General features: G+C 48.5%; 1 protein-coding gene across 1 annotated transcript in view; it reads right to left on the bottom strand.

The window, feature by feature from the left end:
• LOC138526111 (dual specificity protein phosphatase 22-A-like) overlaps positions 1 to 25,320 on the bottom strand; it is a 316,886-nt gene that overhangs the window by 71,324 nt on the left and 220,242 nt on the right. The window contains exon 5 of the mRNA XM_069636482.1: positions 1,865 to 1,939. Coding sequence (XP_069492583.1) covers positions 1,865 to 1,939 — 75 coding nt within the window. The remainder of the gene's footprint in view (positions 1 to 1,864; positions 1,940 to 25,320) is intronic.

Below are 25,320 nucleotides of genomic sequence, written 5' to 3'. Positions count from 1 at the left end.
TCTTTTGAACAATGCTTTTAAATGGTTCATTACACAGCACACTTTCTGTGGGTAAAATGACAGACAGTTAGCAATTGATTTTGTAGGGTAACTCCAATCCAAACATCTATTGGATGCAATTCACCAACAGTGCACAGGAGCATTTCCCAATGCATTCTCATGATGACTTTGCCCACAATACATGCCAGTATAAAAACATGTTCATGCTGGCTGTGCCCATTATGTCCATGATGGCTGTATCGATATATGCTGGTATTGCCATACAAGAACATAGTTGTGTTTGCCTTGGGCATAATACCAGTAATGATGCAATGAGAAAACATGCCCTGGCTGGCTGTGCCAATATATAGCAGTATCGCCATGTAAGGACATGCTTGTATCGGCTTTACCATTAAAATGCTAGGCAACAGTAAGAAAACATGTCCAAACTGGCTGCACCAAAATGCCAGTTTACCCATCTAATAACACTTATTATGCTTGCGTCATCATACATACCCAGAAAAAATGCTAGGTCACAGTAAAAACAAATACCTAGACTGGATGCACCTAAATGCCAGTCTGGACATGTAATAATACTTATGCTTACTTTATCATAGATGCCCAGAATAAAATGCCATGCCAGAGTAAGAAATAACTAAACTGGCTGCATTAAAATGCCAGTCTAAACACGTAAAAACACATATGTTTGCTTTATCATAGAGGCCCAGCACAAATGCCATATCACAGTAGGATATGGCTAGACTGGCTGCACCCAAATGCCAGTCTAACCCGTTAATAGCTCTTTTCATGTTTGCTTTAACTTAGATGGCCTGTAAGATGTCATGCCCCCGTAACAAATGACTAGACCGAATGCACCAAAATGCCAGTCTACCAATGTAATAACACTTATGTTGCTTGTTTTATCAAAGATGTCCAATAAAAAAGGTCATGCCACAGTAAGAAATGGCTAGACTGGCTGCACTAAAATGACATTCCAGCCACATACTAACACATATCATGCATGTTTATCCTTGATGGATGCCCATTAAGCGCACCAGCCTCCGCCCCTCACCCCCATCAGCCAAAATCTGCTCCTCTGTGGCAGACCCAACACAAACACATGCACCCAACAATTCACACAACATTCACTACCTCAGTTACTCACAGCATTTATTTGCTCATTTACATGCAGTCACCCATACATCATACACGCACCCATTCACACACAGATTACATAATACATAACACACCCTTGCATGAATGCAGACATATGTGCAGACAAACATCATAAACATGCAACAACCTCATACCTACGCACACACACTTACAAAAAATGTTTTTTTCTTACCTGCTGTTTCCCGAATCCATCTTCCCCAACGGACGCCTCCCCATGAGATGGGCCACCAGCTCCTGCGCGCCAGCCTCCATCATGATGACAGGAACCAGGCAGCAGTGAGGGCTTCCTGATTCCTGTGATATGCATGGAGCCTGAGCGCCTCCATCTGCACTGCAATTTTTTTCTGAAGTCACAGTGCATGCGCTCCAACTTCAGAAAGAAATAAAGTATTTCTGAAGTCACAGTGCATGACAGGTTAATGTCACAGCCTGGGATATTAAAGGTCTTGTGTCCTTGTCCCTAGGGACTGACTGGAACTGCAATTTCCCCAATACCACAACCCATGTCCATCTCATTGCATTCCTTGTCACCAAAAAATCTTCTGTTGTAACAACTATATAAAGGGCTTTTTGGAAAAGATAAATTTACGCATAAAGAAAAGTCCCACGTTTGCAGAACATTCCAGCTCCCCATTGAGTGTGACCCGCCATCATACACATTTCTATCAAGAGAAGGAATGCTTAACTCAGAGGCTCTGCGAACACTGACCAGTGAACAAGGCATCCTCCGCCACGCAGCCGGCACTCATGGATAAAGGCGATGCATTTCTTAAAATGTTGTATCCTAAGAGAAAACAAAGCAACCATTAGATTTGCTTCCCCGTGTTAGAAGCTGTTGACGTTCTGGGTAATCAAGCACATTCCCCAATGTTCCCAATTGTGAAATACACAGGTCGAAGGCTGGATTGCATTTATCATCCTGAGTTTGAGTGCATGGCACTGACAGCAGCTTGAGACTAGAATGCTTGGTATGCTATGGTATGATATGATAGTTTATTTATATAGCGGCTACACACAATCTGTTTCAAAGCGCCTCAAGGCAAGGGAGGGAACAAGGAAAAATACAATGACATTCTTACAGGCCATGAACAGTAAGGATGTGAAATTAACTATCACACTCGGCCTGACGACGTTTCAGATAGTGCAAGAGCTAAGACATAGATAAGGAAGGGAGGGGGGAGAGTGGGAAGGAAATGGAAACAGACAGGTGAATAAACACTTTTTAAACGAATAACATATATGTTGTGCACATTACCCATTTGTAGGGGTGTACTGTATGTTGACGTTATTATAGTGTTATTTAAAAGGAAATGCAATATGGAGCCGTTCCCTCACACTGCTGAATTTAGGAATGTGAATGGTGCATTTTCTCACACTTCTGGCCCCCCTCCGCCCCAACTCTCCCCCGAATGTAAGATATATGCAGAAATACAGTTGGGATATGCATGCCTTTACAACTGAGATAGCCCCAAAATGACATCTTTGTAAAAGCGTTTGCGTTCGATTTAGCTGAACGCCACTTTCTTGGAGACATCCTGTAACGAATCAACTTCCGGTGCACCAGTGGTCCAGGGATAAATATCGGTTTCTAAACCGTCAATCAGCTCCACACCTGTAGTACACCAGAAGGGATCCGAACAGATTGGAACACAAGTAAATCATAAACCTCCTTGTCCAATTTTTAGTAACGTGGACGGAATGGCAGGCTCATCTCCGCAGGATCGTGGACCATTGGTTATTTGCAACACAGAGAAAATACAATTATTACCTAATGATAACAGGGACTGTCCAGTCAAGGTTGTATAAAAAGATCTACTTTATTATTACTACAACAAACAGTTCTAGCACACTACAAAATACAACTTACTGTGTAAAGGAACACAGAGGACAGACATTTTCACAAGGGAAAGGGATGCACTCAGGATACTTACAGGAGGGTAGTCGGTAAAGCAATCCATCTTAACTGTTTAAGGTTATTTGTTTTCAGCACCAAAGGAGCAAGGGGTCATAAATATCACTAGGGGCCTTCGGAGAATGACCAGGGGGACAGAACCACAATGTACCTGGTGCTTGAGATGATCTTGATGCTCGACAGCTTCGAGTCAGTTCCAGGATCCTTCGCAGCTCCTGCGACAGAGTTCAAGATGGGAGACAGCTGCGGGTATCAGGCAGCAGGTAGTTTGGCATGTGAAACGGGATGGATGGCTGCAGGCTCGCCTACACGGTGGCTCAGGTACAAGAATCGTTGTCTCTGTGCTGGTTGATGGATCTCGAACACTGGTCAAGGTGTCTTGGACAGCTTTAGTGATTGCAGCGTGACAACAGTCAGTGGCGCAGCCAATCGCTGTTCGAGGGCTCGACTGCCTCGAAAATGTCCTTAAAAGATGGATGCTGTTTGATGCTTGTTATGGCACTCCTAGCTTCTTCACAGGGCTTGTGTCGTCCTTTAAGGCGGGTGGGCCAAAGCTGAGGAGAGTGTTTGCAGGCAGGCAAAAGCTCTTAGAAAGATGTCATTTGTGAACGGAGGATAGCACAGGGGCAACCCACTGGTCTTGGAAGCAAGACCATGCAGAGCCTTAGAAGTTTGAATCCCGGATCCGCGCTTAGAAACCGAACCCATGTATGGTATTAGGAGAGTTATAAAAAAATGATTAAATAAATAAACAGCCTTGTCATTTGTTCAGAGACTCTCTGGCACTTTCCACCTAGGAACCTTGCTGGCAGAGCCTAGCAGAGCATGCTCTGTGCTGGCTGGGTACCGGTTCTGGAGCTGCTGGATGGGTCCTCTGAGTCTGGTATCTCCCTCTGTTCCCTGGGAGGTGTTTAGCGGGGGATTGTGCTTCCCTCTTGGAAATCCTGGCCTTCCTTCACTGGTGTAAGATGTAAGGCAGACTGTACCTTCAGCCAGGGTCCAAATGAGTCCTCCTTCTTACTACTTTCGAAGTCGTTGGATGATCTGCTAAGTGAGGAGCTCAGCCCTCTTTTAAAGCCAAATAGGTCCCAGTGGTTGGTACAGGCTACGCCTACCTTAATGAACCAATCCTGGGTCTCTACCAACAATCTTCTGTTATGCGTGAGATCAGGACCAGAGTGCTTTGCAACAGGAAAGGTAAGACATGACAACATGTACTCCTAAGTCCCATCCATCTTCCTGCCTGTTGTAGATCAAAGTGTCTCTCTGTTTAACTGAGCCCTATGTGGCTCTTGATCAAAGGACAAGTCTCCCTTGAAGTTTATGGTGTGAGCAGACTTCTGTCTCCCTCAAATCACATACTCCGTCCCTGTGAAAGGGGTCCACTCTGCAGGGGTTGCCTACGGTAAACAGTGGACCCAGACATGCCATTTACTGTCCTTCATACAGAGGAGTGGGAGCTAGCTTCAAGTTGACACATTGCATATCCAAGAGGTGCTAGTCATGCCTTCCTATTGTCCATTTTGTGATCAGGCCTGTTCCAAATAACTCCTATTAGTATGTGCTGCCACCCACCAGAATGTCATGCATGCTGGACGTGGTTCTACCTCTTACGCTCATAGAACAGCTAGACCGTTCTATTCCAAATGGCGGTTGTTCGATTCATTGCCGGGAAAGCGACGTCTGCACTTTTCACGTCGCTAAATTCACGTGAATTCTGCTTCGTCACGTGAGCTACGGCATTACGTATATAAGTAGCATGGAACCTTCACTCGCTGCTTCTGATCGAATCATTTGGCGTTGTGTAGCTGAACCTCCGATCTGCGTCCTTGCAGTTTTCCTCAGCTGCTTCTTGGGCCTTCTATAGTGTGTTTTCCGCCACACGCTGATTCCTGGAGCTGGTTGTTCGCGTGTAATTCCACACACGCACGTTGTCTTCAAACGCGGCTGTCCTGGGCTGCGTGTATCCTGTCAGCGTGCAAATCCACAAGCGCACGTTGTCTTCAAGAGCGGCGGACCTGGACTGCGTGAATCCTGTTCGCGTGTAATTCCACACGCGCACGTTGTCTTCAAAAGCGGCTGTCCTGGGCTGCGTGTATCCTGTCAGCGTGCAAATCCACAAGCGCACGTTGTCTTCCAGCGCGGCTGGCCTGGGCTGCGTGAATCCTGTTCGCGTGTAATTCCACACGCACATGTTGTCTTCAAGAGCGGCGGACCTGGACTGCGTGAATCCTGTTCGCGTGTAATTCCACACGCGCACGCTGTCTTCAAGCGCGGTTGTTCAGGACTGCGTGTATCCTGTTCGCGTGCAAATCCACAAGCACACGCTGTCTTCAAGCGCGGCTGGCCTGGACTGCGTGAATCCTGTTTGCGTGTAATTCCACACGTACACGTTGTCTTCCAGCACGGCTGGCCTGGGCTGCGTGAATCCTGTTCGCGTGCAATTCCACAAGCGCACGCTGTCTACAAGCGCGGCTGGCCTGGATTGCGTGAATCCTATTCGCGTGTAATTCCACACGCGCACACTATTTCTTCGCGGTTGTTCAGAACCGCGTGTACTTTGTTTATTCCACAAAAGGGCGCTATTTCCGACTCCTGCATCTGTGATATTAACAGGTGGATTTATTCATTTCTATACTTTTCTCTACGTGGGAAGGAAGCTTTTCAAGGACTGTTGGAAGGTGACAGTGAACAGTACTTTGGACGCTATCCTGTGGTGCAGCAACCCGGTATCTAGCGTGAGCCTCGTGCCGTTCGGGATAAGTCTCCCTTACTAACCTTCCCTTCCTTGTCGTTTGTTCCAATTCCGGATTTTTCCTCAAGAGACTTCTGCTGGATTCTTCTACACCAGTCATAAGGTCAGTGTGTGAATTAATGCCAAATACTGTTCTATCATAGAGAGTCGATTTGGGGCAGTTTCTTATGATACTTTATTTTGTTCTAGGCTGACTTCCTATACTTTACCCACGCCCTTTCCAGTGATCCATCTCTCTGCCTGTTTCATCAGTCAGAGAGTCGTATCATTTGGAAGGTCTAAACTTGACTTCACAACTATCAAATCGTGTGAACAGGGATCCGGAAGACCCTACCATCTGTATCCTTTTGAGTACCGTATCCTTTTCAGTCAATACTTTGGTGCTTTATGACACAGCAGTTTAGACAATAGGAAGGCAGATCCATGGAGCCTTTGATATTTTAATTAGGCTGCCCATGGCTGGAGGAAGTTGTCGCCTTCCCCCTTCTTGAGATGCTTTGATATACCCCTGGCTGTCACATTCCAGCAGAACATGGCAGGGGATAACAGCGCCTGTAGGCTGTGTCCTCCCGGAGTACACATGACTATGCATGCAGTGAGCAGGAAAATGTGCTTAATCTTCCATTATTCATTTTCATTTCCAAAAAGTCCCAGGCGAGTGCACACTCCCTGTGCCGATGATCGAATTTCTCACATGCCCAGCCTCAACATGTGAACCAACACCCTACTGAGGGTCTGGTTCATCATCAAGGCGAAAGTACCAGCTGATGCCATTTCCGTGCTGGGAGCCTGGCTTGTGCTGGATGTCCATATTTAAGCCCTGTAGGTATATGGCCCAACACAAAAGCTTAGGGTTCTCCCCTTGCATGGCCATTAACCATCGCAGAGGCCTGTGGTCTGTCTGGATCATAAAGTGAGACCCAAAGATATAGGGTTTCAGCTTCTTTACGGCCCACATTAATGCATACACCTCTTTATCTATGACAGCCCAGTTCCTTTCAATTTTTGTTAACCTCCTGCTAATGTAGGCGACAGGTTGCTCTACCCCTTCATAGGTCAGCTGCTCTAACACTGCTCCAATCCCAAAATCACAGGCGTCTATCTGGATAATGAACTCCTGACCACAGTCTGGCACTTTCAGAACTGGGGCCCTGCACAATCCATCCTTTAAATCCTAAAAGGAGGTTTGACAGGCGGGGGTCCAAGTTACCTTCTTTGGCATCTTTTTGGATATTACATCATTCAGGGACATGGCAATAGTCCCATTCCATCTGATGAACGACCGGTAGTACCCGCTCTCACCTGTGTCTGTGTGGTGGGGATGTCCCAATTCTTCACAGCCTGTACCTTTGCTTTGAGAGGTTGTTTCGTACCTCCACCGAAGAGGTGTCCTAGGTAAGTCACTGTACCCTGCGCTATCTGGCACTTTGTGGCCTTGATAGTCAGACCTGCCTTCTGCAACGCCTGAAGCACTTGCTTCAGGTGGAATAAGTGATCCTCCCAGGTGTTGCTAAAGACAGCAATGTCTTCTAAACGGGTGACACTAAGGTTTTCCAGACCTGAGAAAACCTGGTTAACCATCCATCCGCTAAAAAGTGGCTGGGGCATTCTTCAATCCAAAGGGAATCACAGTGAACTGATAATGTCCTTCTGGGGTTGAGAATGTGGACCTTTCTCTCGCTGCATCTGTCAAGCCGACCTGCCAATAACCTGTTGAGAGGTCAAAGGTACTCAAGTACTTGGCAGCACTAAGCTTGTCAATGAGCTCATCTGCCCGAGGAATGAAGTGAGCATCTGTCTTCATGACACATGACAGAATTGAACCCCCTACAGTCCACACAAAAGTGAACTTCAGTCTTCCCAGCACTGGTCTTTATAGGGACCAGTACCACTGGGCTAGCCCAGGGGCTGTGAGATGGCTCTATCACTCCTAGGGGCAACATCTTGGAAACTTCCTCCTTGATGGTATCCCAAATCTTATCGGACATCTGGTGAATCCTGCTCTTCATCGGCTTACTATCTCCAGTGTCCACATCGTGGGTGCACCAATCTGCGTGACGAGGAGTCAGCGAAAATAGTCTGGCAAATTGTCCCAGTAAACAGCGACAGTCTGTCAGTTGCTGTTCTTTTCTTACAAGTCTGTTGCATGGTTGATACCTTCAACTGACCCATCTGTGGCTTCATTGTGCAAGAGGTCTTGGAGGGGGATCGGTCTCCTCCTCAGTCTCTCCATCAGTCACTAATTCCATGACCAAGTCATACTGGCTATAATCGTGTTTTAGCCGCTTGACGTGAAAGACCCAGCACATCTGTTTAGGTCCTTTCACATCAATGAGATAATTCACCTCACTGACCTTTTCCAGCACACATTAAGGCCCAGTTCACTTGTCCTAAAAGGCACTGGGTTTTACAGGCTCCATAATCCACACCCACTGGCCTGGAGAATAGACTGGCACTGTGGCCTTCTAGTTGTGTCAGTGCTTCATCAGCTCCTGAATGGCCTTTAGGTTCTTTGTCGACTATTCCATGTACTTGGTCATTCTAGATCGAAGGACAAGTACACAGTCCACCACATCTTGTGTAGGGGATGAGGGTTTGCTTTCCCATCCCTCTTTCACTAGAGTGAGGGGACCTCGTACAGGGTGTCCAAACAGAAGGTAAAAGGGGCTAAACCCTACTCCATTTTGTGGCATCTCCCTATAGGCAAACAGAAGGCATGGCAGGAGAATATACCATTTTCTCCTCAGGTGTTCTTCCAAGCCACCTTTCAGGGTCTTATTGAACCACTCAACAAGCCCAATGGTTTGTAGATGGAAGGATGTAGAGAACCGGTAGGTGACTCCGCACTCTTCCCACATATTCTTCATATACGCTGATATAAAGTTTGATCCCCTGTCAGAAACGACATCCTTGAGGAATTCAACCCGGGAGAATATCCCAATCAGAGCCTTCACAACCACAGGGGGCGTTGATGCTCCTCCGAGGGACAGCGTCAGGGTATCTTGTGGCGTGGTCTAACACCACCAAGATATATCTGTACACTGAGCTGGTTTGAGGATCCAAAGGGCCCACAATATCCCTGCCTATTCTCTTGAAAGGCTGCACACCCACAGGTAGTGGAATTAACAGGCCTTTGTTGCCCTACCTGACTTGCCAGAAGCTTGACAAGTCGAGAAGGACCGGACAAATTCCTTAACTTTTATGCTGAACTGCAACCAGTAAAAGTGTCCAAACAACCGGTCTGATGTCTTAGTCACTCCCAAGTGACCCGCCGAAAGGAATTTAGTGAGCCAAATTCAAAAGGAACTTTCTATGGCATTGGGGAATCACTAACCTCCTGGTGCCCTCACCCTCTGTCATGGGTATCAGGCAGGTAGTTGGGGCAAGCTGGGTGGAGGCTTGGCAGGCCTGGCATAGGCACACAAAGAACCCATAACAAATCCCTCCTTTCATTCCTTCCTAGTGTTTGTAGTAACTTCCTGGTTACCACTTCCTGTTGCCAAACAGAAAGTGCATGATAACTCATGAGCTCTCTAGTGTTTGGGTGTGGCTGGCTATATAAGCCACACCCAAGATTCTTCCAGTGCTCCGTGTTGCTTACTGTGAGCTGTATCAGAAACACACTTGCCGTGCTCTGGATCAGCCAGCATCTGTTACCTGCTAGGGATCATCCTGTTTCTGCTTACCTGCTCCGGATCATCCTGCTTCTGCTTACCTGCTCCGGATCATTCTGCTTACCTGCTCCGGATCATCCTACATCTGCTTACCCGCTCTGGATCATTCAGCTTCAGCTTACCTGGTTCTTACTCCACGCCGCAGCTATCTCCAGTCAAGAGGGGACTTCTACACCGGCACCTGTAAGAACAAAGAAGAACAGCATTAACACGCGCACATCAGTAACATTGTGCATACCCACCGAATCTTCCCGTGACGCTGGAATCCAGGTTGGTTGCACGAGCGCTCAAACCCCTGTAAGAAAGAAGAGACATTATTCATTGCGCTTACTCCAATAACGTAGACACTTATTTCACTGCGCTCTCTCTCTCTACGCGGTGCATACTTACCAAAAGCCTCTGTGCAAACTTACCTAACCACCAAGTCTCTAGTAGCGCTGAACCCGGACTCAAGTCGCTAATACCACATAAGTTCTCCTGCGAGGGAAAGGGAGAGACATTACCAGGCGCGCTTGAATTGAAGGCGCTGAGCAGACCTACCAGCAGCTAGCTTCTACACGCAGCACTACTCACCCACAACAATACTGGCAAACAAAGACAACACGGACAATTTTGGACACTCAACATTCTCTGCGCAACGTTCACTTGCGGGAAGAACTTTCTAGCCAGTGAAGAAACTGGCGCCTTGAACTCTCTGCCTCGCTGTGAAGGCATAAAACAGCCTTTGGCATCTGAACTCAGCCTACAGACATTGGCACCAATCACATGAGTGAATCGCGCCCCTGCAAATGCAGGATGGAGTGCACACCCTACTAAAGATCAAGGTAAGCCCATAGGGGGACATCACAGCATGCAGTAAAGAGAAGGGAAGGGCCCAGGGGAATCGGGTGAATTCAGGTCTGAGTGTACACCTTGTATTTGACAGGTATTCCTCCGGGTGAAACAGGGGAAGTGAAGGCTCGTCTAGCACTGTCTAATACTTTCTTTAGTGCCGTCTTGGCAGATTAAGGTGATGGTGCAGAGACACAGGTGAGTGTGACAGACTACAAAGCCATCCTCAATACCTCTGCCTGAGCGATGGAAACCTCCGAGGTAGACCAGCTTTCCCTATTAGTAGGTGAACTACAGGCAGAGGTGCATGCAGCCCGCTCAGAGACAAATGCCTTGAGGTGCGAACTGGTAGTCAACAGGGACAAAACAGACAATTTGGCAAGACAGCTCCTACAGACCCAAGCTGGTCTACACCCCTACCAGGTGGAGTTCCACAGGGGCCGCCTACCGTCGAACCTGTAGCCACACCCGTTCAGGTATTGCTTCCAGGCAACATCCCTTTAGCACCCCCAGAACGCTTCTCTGGGGATCCCAAGAAATTTGGAGTGTTCATGAATCAATGCCGGCTACATTTCATATGCAAACCAGACACCTTTCTGAACGACCAAGCTAAAATAGCTTTTGTCCTCTCCTATTTAGGAGGGCACGCGGCAGACTGGTCTGCCCCGTTAGTGCTTAGGGATGACCCTTTACTGAGAAATTACCCAGGTTTTCAGCGTGAACTGGAAAAACTATTTGCCCATCGGACTCGGGGTCAGGCCCTGGATGATGAGCTACTCTCTCTGTGACAGGCTGGCCAGGATCTAATGTCATATGTCACCACATTCAATCGCTTAATAGCCGAATCAGGTTGGCCAGAGGAGAAACAAATAACGTTATTTTATCGAGGACTGAGAGTAGAGTTAAAAGATGTCTTGGAGCAAGTAGTTAATCCTCCCGAAGATTGCAGTGAATACATTGACCTAACTATGCAACTAGACCCCGGTTACAGGATCACAAGGCCGACCGAACCAGATCAGAGCATAGACCAGTGTACGTCCAACCAAAGGAAGTGTCCCATCGACAGGCCTCAGAAATACACTCAGAGCCCATGCAATTGGGTGTTCTCAGGGGACCACTCACCAAGGCAGAGAGAGAATGGAGGCATCAGGAAAAACTTTGCTTATATTGCGGCCAATCTGGTCACTTCCTCCGGAACTGCACGATTAAACCCCCACGGAAGACAATGGGAGATAACATAGGGGAAGACACAGGTGCAGTAGCGGAAACCTCCAACTCCCGGCAGATGTAGAGGTTGGTTTGTCGAGCCAGGAACAGAGCACTCAGATCTCACATTTCAGTATTCCTGTGGTTTTGGTAGACCCTTCACTGCCCACCCGAATGCATGCCCTCAAGGCTTTCATAGACAGTGGGGCTATTGGGAACTACCTGGACATAAACACTGCAAAGACCTTGGGATTAGCATTCCACCGTAAGGACACCGCAGAAAGCGTGACAGCTGTGGATGGCACACAATTCCTTTCGGGACCAGTAACACAGTGTACTTCCACCATCACCTTAATCTGCCAAAATGGCCACAGAGAAAGTATTACATTCAACCTTATTGCTGCACCCCAATTCCAGCTGATTCTTGGGATACCGTGGCTAGAGACGCACAACCCAAAGATAGATTGGCAAGCTCGAATCTTACTCTTTTCCACGGAGTGTGCCTCTTGTTACAACATCAAAGGGATCAAAGGATGCCCATTGTTAGCTTCACAGGAAAAGATAGCAGGTTTAGGCTTGGTGGGCACTTTACCAGAGGAATACCAGGAGTTCCAGGATGTGTTCGCGAAGGAGCAAGCGAATACTCTACCACCACATCAAGTTTACGACTGCCAGATCGACCTGCAACCAGGGGCACAAGTACCGTGCAGCCGCATTTATGCATTAACCAAGGAAGAAAACACTCAACTACGGACCTACTTGGGTCAATACCTGGCCAATGGCTTCATTAGACCATCTAAGTCACCAGCCACCTCCCCACTCTTCTTTGTACCGTAGAAAGAGGGGGACTTAAGAACGTGTATTGATTACCGGGCCCTAAATCAAGTCACCATAAAAAATAAGTACCCGTTACCTCTGATACCAGTACTCATAGACCAGGTGAGACAAGCGAAGATTTTCACCAAGCTAGACTTACGCGGCGCATATCACCTGGTATGCATGAAGAAAGGGGAAGAGTGGAAGACTGCGTTCCATACCCGCTATGGCTTGTACGAATATCAGGTTATGCCCTTTGGGCTTTGCAATGCCCCGGCTGCGTTCCAGCATTTTATGAATGATGTGTTACGGGAGCTCTTCGATGTCTGCGCAGTCGTCTACATCAATGACATTCTGATCTACTCCACTACTCCCCAAGAGCATGTAACCCATGTGCGAGCTGTACTCTGCAAACTGCGTGAAAACCAACTATACGCAAAACTAGAAAAATGCACCTTCCACGTCATCGAGGTGGAGTTTCTGGGATATGTACTGACACCACAGGGGATCAAGATGGACAATAGAAAAGTGGAGGCAATCCTCACTTGGTCCTCACCCACGTCTGTAAAGGGAGTACAGAGTTTCCTAGGGTTTGCAAACTTTTATCGACGCTTCATACCAGGATTCTCACATATCGTACATCCAAAACGTCCTTGTTGTCCAAACACCGAAAGTTCGAATAGACACCAGCGGCGGAAGAAGCTTTCCGAGCTCTCAAGGAAAAATTCACCTCGGCCCCAATTCTGCAACACCAACAGCCGATTTACCGTGCATCGTGGAAACGGACGCTTCAAGCATTGCCATGGGGGCCATATTGTCTCAACAAAATCCTGAAACCGGATGCCTTTACCCCATTGCCTTTTGGTCAAGGAAATTTTCCCCAGCAGAATTAAACTATGCAATTTGTGAGAAAGACCTCCTAGCAATCAAAAGCGCACTGTGTGAATGGTGATATTACTTACTAGGAGCAAAACACACCATCACAATAATAACAGATCGGAACTTGCAATACTTAGCTCAGCAAAAGCTCAGTCTTCTAGGCAGCTCCGTTGGGCCCTATCCCTAATGGAATACGACTTTGTAATCACCTACCGCCCCGGAGTTAAGAACGGGAAAGTGGATGCGTTATCATGCATTGGCACAGGAAAAGAAGTCTACAATGCCCCTAACCCGGTGGAGATCATACCCAGCCCTAAAATTCTCGGCCTCTGCATCGGCCCATCTCCGTTAAATACTCTGCAGGAAACAATAAAAGAAAATATGTCTGAAGAAGACCTACTGGCTTGGGACACGAAGGGAGATCAGTTCACCATTCAAGACAAACTACCATACTACCAAAAACGCCTCTACATTCCAACTAAGGATCTTCACCAAGCAATCATATCAGACTACCATGACTGGCTGTTAGAAGCCCATCCGGGTATAGCCAAAACCATGAAGAAAGGAAGCAAATCTTATTGGTGGCCAACTCAGCGAGAAGATATTACCACCTACATAGGCACCTGTGAGGTGTGTGCACAATACAAAACATCCAGGACAAAACCAGCCAGCCTCCTTCAGCCAATCACCATTCCGCCAGCGCCCTGGCACACAGTATTAATGGACTTCGTCACTGATCTACCTCCTAACTCAGGTTATAATACCATCCTCGAAGTAGTGGACCTCTTCTCCAAAATGGCCCATTTCATAGCTCTAAAGGGTATTCCCTCAGCTCAGACCCTGACGCAGGTTTTTCTAGCCCGAATCGTCAAGTTACATGGATTTCCTACCATAATCGTTTCTGACAGAGGCAGCCAATTTGTATCTTGTTTTTGGAAAAAATGTTGTGCCCTGGCAAGAGTAGAAGTCCGTCTGTCTTCTAGTCACCACCCTCAAACGGACGGCCAAACCGAGCACACGAACCAAACCATGGAACAGTATTTGCGCTGTCTATTACACCAAACAATGCAAAAGCGTTCCGCTCTCTACTCGAACTTCATCAGGCTTAATACTCTTACCAAAGAGGGTAAGAGTATTAAGCCTGATGAAGTTCGAATTACCAAAGAGGGTAAGAGTATTAAGCCTGATGAAGTTCGAGTAGAGAGCGGAACGCGTGGCGTTTTTAACCGGGATGGTACACTAGGCGCACATCTGCTGACACGATTTGCTTCGTTGCATCACCCTCCAGAAAGCCATCGTACCATAATCTTTGAAGGGGGCTACTGAGAGCAGTGTCATGTTAACTACAGTCACAACTCCATTGGCGATATGATTCCAGCATACGATCCATCTTTGGCATTTTGCATATTAATGGCTACTTATATAAGCTTCTCGCTTTGTATCTCCTGATGAAGACGTTGTTTACTACACACTCTACGTCGAAACCGGTTGAGTTCATTCTTTTAGGGATGTGATCTACATAACACTTCTCCTCACAGATCCGCCCTTGTGATAGATTGTTTTTAATGAATTCTATTGCTGTTTGTTTAATATATTTGTAAACATTAAAATAATCAAATGGGATGTGATGAATGTTTGTCCCACTCCCAATTGGCAAATAATGTTAATTAATTTAGTTATCTTTTTAGCCATTGTTGGTTGGTTGAATGTCACTATGTATGATGTATGGTTTGGATGCTGCACTATGAATGTTTGTTGAGATGGATGTGTTTTAGTCACAGTTATTTGTTCATCTATGCTGGTGTGTTACGTGATTTATTGATGCTCTACAAAGTAGAATGCCATTAATTGACTTGTTCAAATTTTTGTATCATGATAAATAAAATAATTTGATACTTTTGTAAGTAATAGTGTTTTGCTCTCTGGATATCTCTTCAGTTTCTCGTATTACACCAAACAAGCCAAAGCTGGACAGAAATTCTTTGGATGGCAGAGTATGCCTACAACAACTCAACACATTCATCAACCCAAGCAACACCCTTCTTTATTATATATAGTTGAAACCCCAGAACGTCGGTCTACGATCCGCCAGAAAAGATTGAAATGCCCGCAGTAAAGAATCTACATGCCAGAATCATGAAAGCAGCCAGAGAAGCCAGCAGGAACCTACAGCAAGCCAAAGAAACACAGAAAGGAAACGCTGATCGCCATTGACGAAAAGCCCCAGATTATCAAGTGGGAGACTCGGTCTGGCTGGCAACTGGACACATTGCTTTAAAGGGTCCCAAGAAATTTCAGCCTAGATACATCGGCCCGTATACAATAGAAAAAGTAATTCATCCAGCAGCCATGAGACTGGCATTACCTAAACATATGCGTATACATCCCGTATTTCACGTGTCACTATTAAAACCAGCACACCCAGGAAGCCGAACTTCCACACCTCCCGCACCCTTACAAGTGGGTGAAGAAGCACCAGAATATAAAGTAAAGAACATATTAGATTCCAAACAAGTACGAAAGACCCTGTATTATTTGATTGACTCGAAGGGGTACGGACCCCAGGAAAGATCATGGGAACCCAGCACACACGTGCATGCCCCCCGATTGGTGTGGAAATTCCATCGTGACCATCCTGAGAAACCAAAGCCCTCATACACACCATTGGAGGGGTCTTGAGGGGGAAGACTGTCATGGGTATCAGGCAGGTAGTTGGGGTAAGCTGGGTGGAGGCTTGGCAGGCCTGGCATAGGCACACAAATAACCCATAACAAATCCCTTCTTTCATTCCTTCCTAGAGTTTGTAGTAAATTCCTGGTTACCACTTCCTGTTGCCAAACAGGAAGTGCATGATAACTCATGAGCTCTCTAGTGTTTGGGTGTGGCTGGCTATATAAGCCACACCCAAGATTCTTTCAGTGCTTCATGTTGCTTACGGTGAGCTGTATCAGCAATACACTTGCCGTGCTCTGGATCATCCTGAAAGGGGCCCCTAGGGGACCCTGACGTCTATGGAAACAAGGTGGGTCACCACACACGATAGAGACGCCAGACACGAGGTTGTATTCCCGAAGCTAGGGTTTTATTGCAAAGCAAAAGTCTCAGTTGGCCAACTCGGTCTCACGCCCCGCGACGTGTATCTCTAGACCTCGAGGGAGGCAAGAGAGAGAATTACGTACATCAGTTACATATATACAAAATGCATATCAAACAATCAGCTATGACATGTTTAACACCCCCCTTTATTGGGTTTCTTTGAGCTTGGTGTGATGATGGACATCTCCAACCACTATGACACCTTCAAACATCTATTCTAGTAACAATTTGCAATTTGTGAGTGCGAAGGCATCTTTCGGTTATTGAATAGAACACGTCGCTTTTGTTCTTGGAAGCGAACTACATACGGGGGGAGTTGCATTCCGGACCTTGCTATCTATCAGGTGCTATTCGCGTCCTGGGAGCCGACATGCTCTAGCGGGCTCAGCAAAGGGGGGCCGTTAGAAAAGCATAATTCAAGCCTTTTGCAGTATTATTCTAACATATTCTACCATATAACGAGACTGGCTGGCAGATGTGAAATGATTAAATGCCCTGCAGCTCTGCTTCAAGGCTACATTAAGTAGGGAGCCGGGCATTCTTCCTGGCGCTGCCTACGTTTGTGTTTCAGCGAACTCTTGTTATCCTCACGGCCCTGCGGCCTTGTCCTTTTCACATACAGACAACAATGTTCCACAGTCGAGCAGTGTAAGCGGAAAATATACTGCGAAGCAATAGGAACAGAAAGCAATGAGCAATGGTTAGAAAACAAAATGGCGATTCTTGTTAAATCAAAATGGTCGTTCATTGGCAAACTCGAAAACCTATATTCTGTCGTATCGTGCATGAGACGGTTGGCCCACGGCCACCAAAATGCGTTTGCGGTCTCAAAGTAGAGGTATCCGTATTTCTAGACTGACAAACTCTCCTTTGGCCATATGCCAAACGTCTCATCTATTTATTGAAACCTCCTCTAGTGATGATGAATCTGAAGTACTTATGTCTGAGTCTTGCATGCTATTGTGGACATCATTGTCTTCATCAATATCTATTGCCATCAACTCTTTTACTGCTCTCATCTCATTTGGGTCTGGGCTAGTTCGATCATGAGGTTGTTTTTCTTTGTTATCATATGCATGCATCCTTCCATACATCCCTCAGTTACCTCTGCGCAAACTATGGGTAAACAATGTATACAACAACAGCAGGTTAGGAATATTCCGAACACCACTACTAATATTGAGATCAACTTCCATCCCCAAGATCGTAGTATTCCCCAAAACCAAGATCCTATTCCACAGCTCCCTTCTCCAGTGGGGAGTTCAGAACTTAGAACGTGCCTTTTCTTTATTGCTTCAAAGATCGTGGGGGAATAGTCATCGACATAAACGCAACATGCGGATCCCACTATTTTGCAAATTCCCCCATGATCAACCAGGATTACATCGAGAGCCATTCTATTTTGCAGCGTCATTAACCTTATTCCTCTTTCTTCCAACGTCATGTTAAATAATATATCTGTTGTTGTGTTTATTGTATTCTTTAGGATTCTGGACAGTTGCCTTATATTATAGGAGTTCACCATCTGTCCTAAGAATGGAATGAATGATTTCGCTACATCAGTTGCTATTAAAACACATTTGTCAGTCCTTTTGACTCTAGTTTTGGATAATCTGGCCATGGCTGCTGTTTCTAAGAGGAATACTCCTGGGAACAGTAGCCCTAGGTAACATGTACCTCCCCAGTTTCTGGGCAACAAAGGGTATGCTTTCTCTCCATGCAGAACTTAATGGTAATGGCTGCACATACCACCCTATTCCTTTTCCGGCATGCTGTGGTAAATGGGCACATACCCAGCAGTTTGTTTTCTTCAGGATTGCATGTGTCATGTTCATTATCAGCAGTAAGGTGTTATTTCCAAAATATTCCCTGTGTTTTTCTTCCATTGGGGGTAGGGTATAAGTGATCACCTGAACCGGGCTTTCAGTAGTGGATATATTAATTATTGGTAAAAACATTTCTAATGAGTGTATTGTTTCTACCCACCATAATATTAGGGCTGTCGATATTGGTGCTACCACGCTCATAAAGCACATTATTATCGTTAGTGCCAGCATACAATTTGTTTTACCATGCGTTTTTCTTAAACTTATAGGGCCTCATTACGACCCTGGCGGTAATCGCCCGTCATTACCGCCATGGCGTAATGAGCGTTTACGCCGTGGGACGATGGCGTAAAGAGCGCCACATCACGACCCATCGCGCACGAGCATTACGCCATGGCGGTAATGCAATTAACGCCATGGCGGAAAAGGCCCCTACCGGCATCGCTAAGCGAGCAAGGTGCCCTTCCGCCAGCGTAAGTAGCGGCCACCGTAATTTACGGCCCCCGTAATTAGCGGCGGCCGTAAAAGGCCAAACCGGAAATAGCGTCATCGCGCCGGAACGGGAAGCAGCCCGTCGGCCATCTTTAAAAACACAATCCATCGCCATCCTACCAAACAACACCAGACCCAACCCTGACACCTGTCCCAACCAAACACCCACCCATCCAAGTTCCCGAAAATGCCAAAATCCGTGAAAAAGGCATGTGACCGCCAGCGCCAGGAGCGATTCAGCCGGGAGGAACTCTGCATGCTAGCGGAGACCCTGCAGGACAACGCAGGTGTTGTTTTCTCCCCTGAAATGACCAGGACAGCAATCGGGAAGAAGAAGGCCATCTGGGCCCTGGTGGCTGAGCGCGTCAGCGCGGTGGGGACCGTACCCCGCACCCCACAGCAGTGCCGGAAGCGCTGGGATGACCTGCGCATACGGGTCAGAGCCGTCATCTCAGCAAACCGCAACCTTGCCCAGGGAACCGGTGGAGGGTCGGAATCCCCCCTGAAACTCCAACCGTGGGAGGAGATCTGTGCAACCACCATCGGCATGGAATCCATCGAAGGCGTTGGAGGGATGGAAAGGGGAGCCCCGACATCAGGCGATGAAGGTAGGTGCCTCATACAAGACATGCCATAGTCACAGCAGTCCAATCATGTGTAGCACAAGGTTGCCCTAGAGTGTAAATGCAACACAAATCAATACTGCCCATAGCCACATGCGAGCACCACCCTGCATACACTGCTGGCACCCGCATACCTGCATCCACATACCACACTAAAAGGAGACAACCTGCATGGCACTGCCTGAAATCTGCCTCATCCACTGGCCAAAATAATGTCAACCATTGTCATTCCAAAGTCCGTAGACCCATCAATAACGCCCTCCCACCTTTGCTCCACCACAGGCACAGAATCACACCCAGAGGACCAGGACACCCCTGCGCCGAAGAGAGCGAAGTCCAACAACAACGTCCCTGCACCCTCAACCTCAGCTGCAGTGAGGCAGACCCCACGACAAGCAGGTCCCACTGCAGGCATACCGGAGGTCCCACCGGCAAGCACCCCTGTTGGCAGCAGGCCAGCAGCAGCTGCTCCACCTCCACCGACATTGCCTGCCACAGAAGGCAGCGGGTCAGCGGCCAGCAGCAACATCGGGGAGACAGCTGCAACAGCTGCATGTTCTGACTCGGACATGGAGCAGGAGGTCAGAAGCCCCACTGACCAACTACATTCCCCCTGTTTCTCAGACGCCAGCCCCCATGAGGGTGACACACAGGGGCACACTGAGGCAGAGGAGTGGCCTTCCACCCCATGCCCTGTCCACACTCCACAGGAGGGGAGCAGCCCCTCCATCACTCCACCTGCACTGGCCATGGGCCAGCACGGCCAGCAGTCCCTCGAGGACATCACTCAACGGCAGCATCAACTGTCCACAATGCTGGATGAGCATGCCGCGGAATGTGTGGGGGCTAGGTTTAGCATTGAACAGGCCACGGAGACACTAAGGGCCGAAGTGGCGCAGAGCACTGCCACCCTGAGGGATGCCATGCAGGCCATGTCCCGGGACATCTGTGCCGAACTTGCGGGCTTGCGTCGTGCGGTCACTGACCTCACCCACACAGTACAGGAGCAGCATGCACAGGGGCAGCCAGGGACATCCTCCACTGCCAGTTCTGCGCAGAGCAGCCCCGTGCGACGTTCCGGACGCAACCTGCGCTCCACAGCCAGGGGTGCCCCGGGGGCCGGGAGAGGGGGCTTGTGACGGCCTGTGGACACTGTCACAGGCATCTGTTGACACCTACATGGGGTGTGTTGGGGTGTGCAGGGGGGAGGTGGGAGGTGGGAGGGGGTGTGTTGGGGTGTGCAGGGGGGAGGTGGGAGGTGGGAGGGGGTGTGTTGGGGTGTGCAGGGGGGAGGTGGGAGGTGGGAGGGTGTGTGTTGGGGTGTGCAGGGGGGAGGTGGGAGGGGGTGTGACACGACAGTTCATAGTTCCAATACACTTTTTTCTTTCAAAAAAAGAAATGTGTGGACATTTTCATTGCATATGTGTGCTTTATTGGTGTACAGTCCACAGTGTGCATGTCCCAGAGACACACAGTGCCCCAAGTGCAGTCTCCATGCGATAAACACCAGCCGTGTGTGCTAGAAGCAGTGGTCGATGATACTTTGGCGCATGGCACGCCCCTCCTGTGCATCGCCTCCTCCATGTGGTGGCGCCCCATCTGCACCCTCCTCATCCTCATCGTCAGGTGGTTGCAGTTCTGCGTCAGGGGGCAGGGGCACATTCCGTCTGACGCACATATTGTGCAGCATGACACATGCCATGACGATCTTTGCCACCTTCTCATGGCCATACAGGAGTGCCCCACCAGACCTGCTGAGGCTTCGGAACCGTGCCTTCAGGAGGCCGAATGTCTGCTCTATGACCACACGAGTACGTGTATGTGCACGGTTGAAGTCCTCCTCGTGCTGGTTCTGCGGGTTCCGGACTGGTGTGAGGAGCCACCTCTTCAGGGGATAGGCTGCATCACCTGTATGTAGGTGAGAATGTATGTGTCAGTCATGTTGTCTGATCAGGAACATGATGTTCCACCATGGCTGGCATGGAACTGTTACCTTGGCTCACTTCTACATGCACTAATTTATTCACACAATGCAACCAGTATATGCTCATTGCTGCCATGGCCTGTTTTGCATGCCATCACCCTATGTATGCAGAGGGGTTGTGTGCATTGTGAGTGCCCTTCCTCTGTCTCCGTTCTCTGTGTTACTCACAGCCAGGTGGAGTATGCATCATCCCCCCCCTTTCTGCCAGGTGGAGTATGCATCATCCCCCCCCCCTTTCTGCCAGGTGGAGTATGCATCATCCCCCCCCCTTTCTGCCAGGTGGAGTATGCATCATCCCCCCCCCCTTTCTGCCAGGTGGAGTATGCATCATCCCCCCCCCCTTTCTGCCAGGTGGAGTATGCATCATCCCCCCCCCCTTTATGCCAGGTGGAGTATGCATCATCCCCCCCCCCTTTCTGCCAGGTGGAGTATGCATCATCCCCCCCCCCTTTCTGCCAGGTGGAGTATGCATCATCCCCCCCCCCTTTCTGCCAGGTGGAGTATGCATCATCCCCCCCCCCCTTTCTGCCAGGTGGAGTATGCACTGGTACGTCATTCCCATGCCCACTTCCATGACATTGCACTCACCGAGTAGCCAGGATCTTGGGCCTGCATGTCGCTCCATGTAGCGTGGTATTGTGGAGTTCCTCAGGACCATAGAATCATGGGTTGATCCGGGGAATCGGGCACAACAATGTGTGATGATCTTGTTGGAGTCACAGACCATTTGCACGTTGATAGAGTGGAACTGTTTCCGGTTGCGGTACGGTACCTCCATGGCACGTGGAACCACCAATTCCACATGGGTGCAGTCGATGGCACCAATGCAACCGGGTATGCTGGCTAGTGCATGGAAACCCACTTTGGTGTTTGCAATCTCCTGGGCAGTCCGTGGTAATGAGATGTGGTCGTCTGTGTGCTTGAGGAGGGCATCGAGCACTTGGATGAGTGTTCGTGAGAATAATGGTTGTGAAATGCCATGCAGGTGCCCCACTGTGTGCTGGTAGGTGCCTGTGGCCAGGAAGTGGAGTACAGCCACTACCTTCAGTAGGGGGGGGATGGCGGTTGGACTTTCTATCATGCTGACGATGTCGTTGTGTGTCATGTCTACGATGGCGGTGATGGTGTCCCGGTCCAAACGGTACAGGGTGTGGATCTGCTCAGCAGTGAGGTTGTTTGGATTGGCTCTGATGCGTGGGATTGGGGGCTGCCTGCGTGGTGGCACTGGCTGTGCTGGTGGGGCTTGCTGGGCCTGCCTTGCCCTCCTTCTCCTCCTGCGTCTCCTCTGTGCTGCCTGTTGTTGTTGTTGCTGTTGTAGTAGCACATGCATTGCTATCAGGTCCTCCAGCCCCAACATTGCTAGTCGTATTGGCATCATTGTGGAGTGTGACTGGGTGTGGGTAGGGGTGGGGTGTGCTCTTTTTGTACTCCCCTGAGTCTGTATTGCCTTCACCTGTGCTGTTTCTGTGCACCTGTGGCAGCTGCATTCACTTGACATGGCCCTTTACGGTTGGTTCGCGATGGCGTTATTTGCACCATGGCGGTAAGGTACTTAGCGGCCTCGGTGATGGCGTTAGGTGCATGTCCGCTTGGGTCGGCATTTGCGTACCTTTCCGCCATGGCGCTAAGTACGGTGTGGGCGGTCGCGTGCGCGCACCCTTAGCGCAGTTAGCGGCAGCGTTAACTACGATGCCGCTATTGGCATCGTAGTTTACGGTCACGAGTCATGATCGGACCTGGCGGAAAACGATGGCGGTAACCATTTACCGCCATCGTTTTTCACTTAGCGCCAGGGTCGTAATGAGGCCCATAGTCTTTATAACTGACTCATTCTCAGCGGTGGTGGTGCAGGAGGAGGCTGGAACCGGTCCCAGCATGTTTCTCGTCGTCCTTCTTCTTCCTTATCACAGTTCGTTGTGGATATCTCTCCTTGTCGCGCTTGCTCTGATGTCAATAAGTTCAATGGAATTCTTTGTCACAGTTCAGTTCTGCCTGTCCTTTTTAGCCTGGATTCGATTATTCGTTTTTAGGCGAGATCACTTGTCCCCTCTTTCACTGCTCAAAGGACCTTTGATCAGTTATCGCCTCAGTATCATGTGCGCCCAGCTTGTCCGCTCTGGTTCCGGACACATGTACTGTTAATCAATTATCTCACTTGCCATAGTACCATGTGCGCCCAGCTTGTCCGCTCTGGTTCCGGACACATGTACTTTTTATGATCGCACCGAGGAGCCGCGAGTCTTGAATTGTCCGATTTGCACAATTCTCACGCTTCTCTGCTCTACACCTCTGGTTCCTTCTCCGTCCATGAGCTGAACCAGAGGTTGACATAAACACAAAAAAAGACTGAGGATCACTTTGTCTTCCGAGGCCGCAGGTTGTATCGCCTTGTTCCTGGTATCGTATGATCCGTGAACAGTGCCGGTGCACTTTCAGATTCAGGCTTGAAGTCAGCCTGTGGCGCTACTGCAGGTGCTGGTGTGCGCTGCGCCAATGATGCAGATCCATTTTTTGGCATGCTGGCAAGTGCTGGTGGGCGCCAAAGGGGTACGCGATTTGGTTTTGCTGGTATCTGCAAGGCAGATTTCACGTCGGTCAGCAGTGATGTCGATTCTGCTGGGCAACGTTGGGGCACTCTTTGCCCTTTCCCCTCTTTGGCAATCGTCTCAGGCTTTGTTTCGAGTTTCACTTTTCGTTTTGGCAGATTAGGTGGCTGCTCACTGGCAACAGTTTCTTTTGTTTCTGGGACTGCTGTCTCTTTCCGATCATCAGTGTCAGGCAAGACTTTCAGTGCAGTTGGAATCTTTTTGGCATGGGTGGCATGTATCCAGAACTTCCTTCCATCCACCCGTATTGCCGTCTGCGTCGCCAAAAGTACTTGATGGGGCCCGCGCCACCTGGGTGCTAATGATGACTTCCTTTCAAAGTTTTTTAGCAGCACCCAGTCTCCTGGCTTCGGCGTGTGCCCCGGACCGGTGTATCTCACTGGCAATGCCCCCTGCACCTGCTGATGAATCAAACGCAATTTCTGCATTAAAAGGCCACAATAAGTACTAAGCACAGGATGTTCTATCTCACTAAGTCGTTTTGGCTGAGGTGCGCATCAAAGATTTGCCGGCCTCCCCATTACGATTTTGTAAGGGGAGAGCCCAGTTTTAGCCTGTACAGACGTACGCATGCATAATAGTGCTATTGGTAATGCATCCACCCAACTCAACTTGCTTCCCGCACAAATCTTGCTAATCTTTGATTTAAGAATCCCGTTGTGCCTCTCCACAAGACCGGCAGAACTCGGATGCCTTGAACTATGGAATCTCTTATCAATCTGGAGACCAGCACATATCTGTAATACCACTGCACCCACAAAATGCGGTCCATTATCAGACCATAGGACCCGGGGCAAGCCAAATCTGGAAAAATACTCCTTCAACATTACTTTTGCCGTACTCATTGCTGTGCAATCTTTCAAAGGATATGCCTCCACCCACTTACTGAATGCACAGATCACCACCAAGACGTATTTTAAGTTTTGGCACCTCTCCATCTCTATGAAATCAAAATGAACTACCTCAAACGGCATGGAGGGTGGGCCAAAACTGCCTGTTGGAGTCACTGTTCTCTTTCCTACATTGTGTTGTAAACACATGATACAGTTCTGCACCAACCTCTCTGCATTCTTTTTTATGTTTACATTCTGCCATACTGTAGAAAGGTGCTGTATCATTTTCTTTGCACAGATGTGCGTAGGGCTGTGGGCCATTGTGACCATTGCAGTCACATACGAATTTGGCAACATCCAGTTCCTAGTTCCCTTGTCCACCCAACAACCCTCCAAATCCAAATCAGCAGATCCATCTGCCCATCCCTGTATTTCATCGGCCGTAGCCTGGGCCTGCATTTCTTTGACAGTCGCAACTCCATCTTCTATCATAGAGGGTACTTCCTCTGTCTGAACCGTCATCATCTTGGTATTCAAATCAGTGGCAGTTTGTTTCGCAATTCTGTCTGCAAAGGCGTTTCCCTCTCCTATTTTGCATGTTACTTTTTTATGTGCCTCGCATTTCACTATTG

This window comes from Ambystoma mexicanum, chromosome 1q (genome assembly GCF_040938575.1).
Source record: "Ambystoma mexicanum isolate Mex_15411 chromosome 1q, UKY_AmexF1_1, whole genome shotgun sequence".
In the NCBI taxonomy this organism is placed as follows: domain Eukaryota; kingdom Metazoa; phylum Chordata; class Amphibia; order Caudata; family Ambystomatidae; genus Ambystoma; species Ambystoma mexicanum.
Note: the sequence above shows the minus strand (reverse complement) of the source record. Positions and strands in the feature narration are given on the sequence as shown.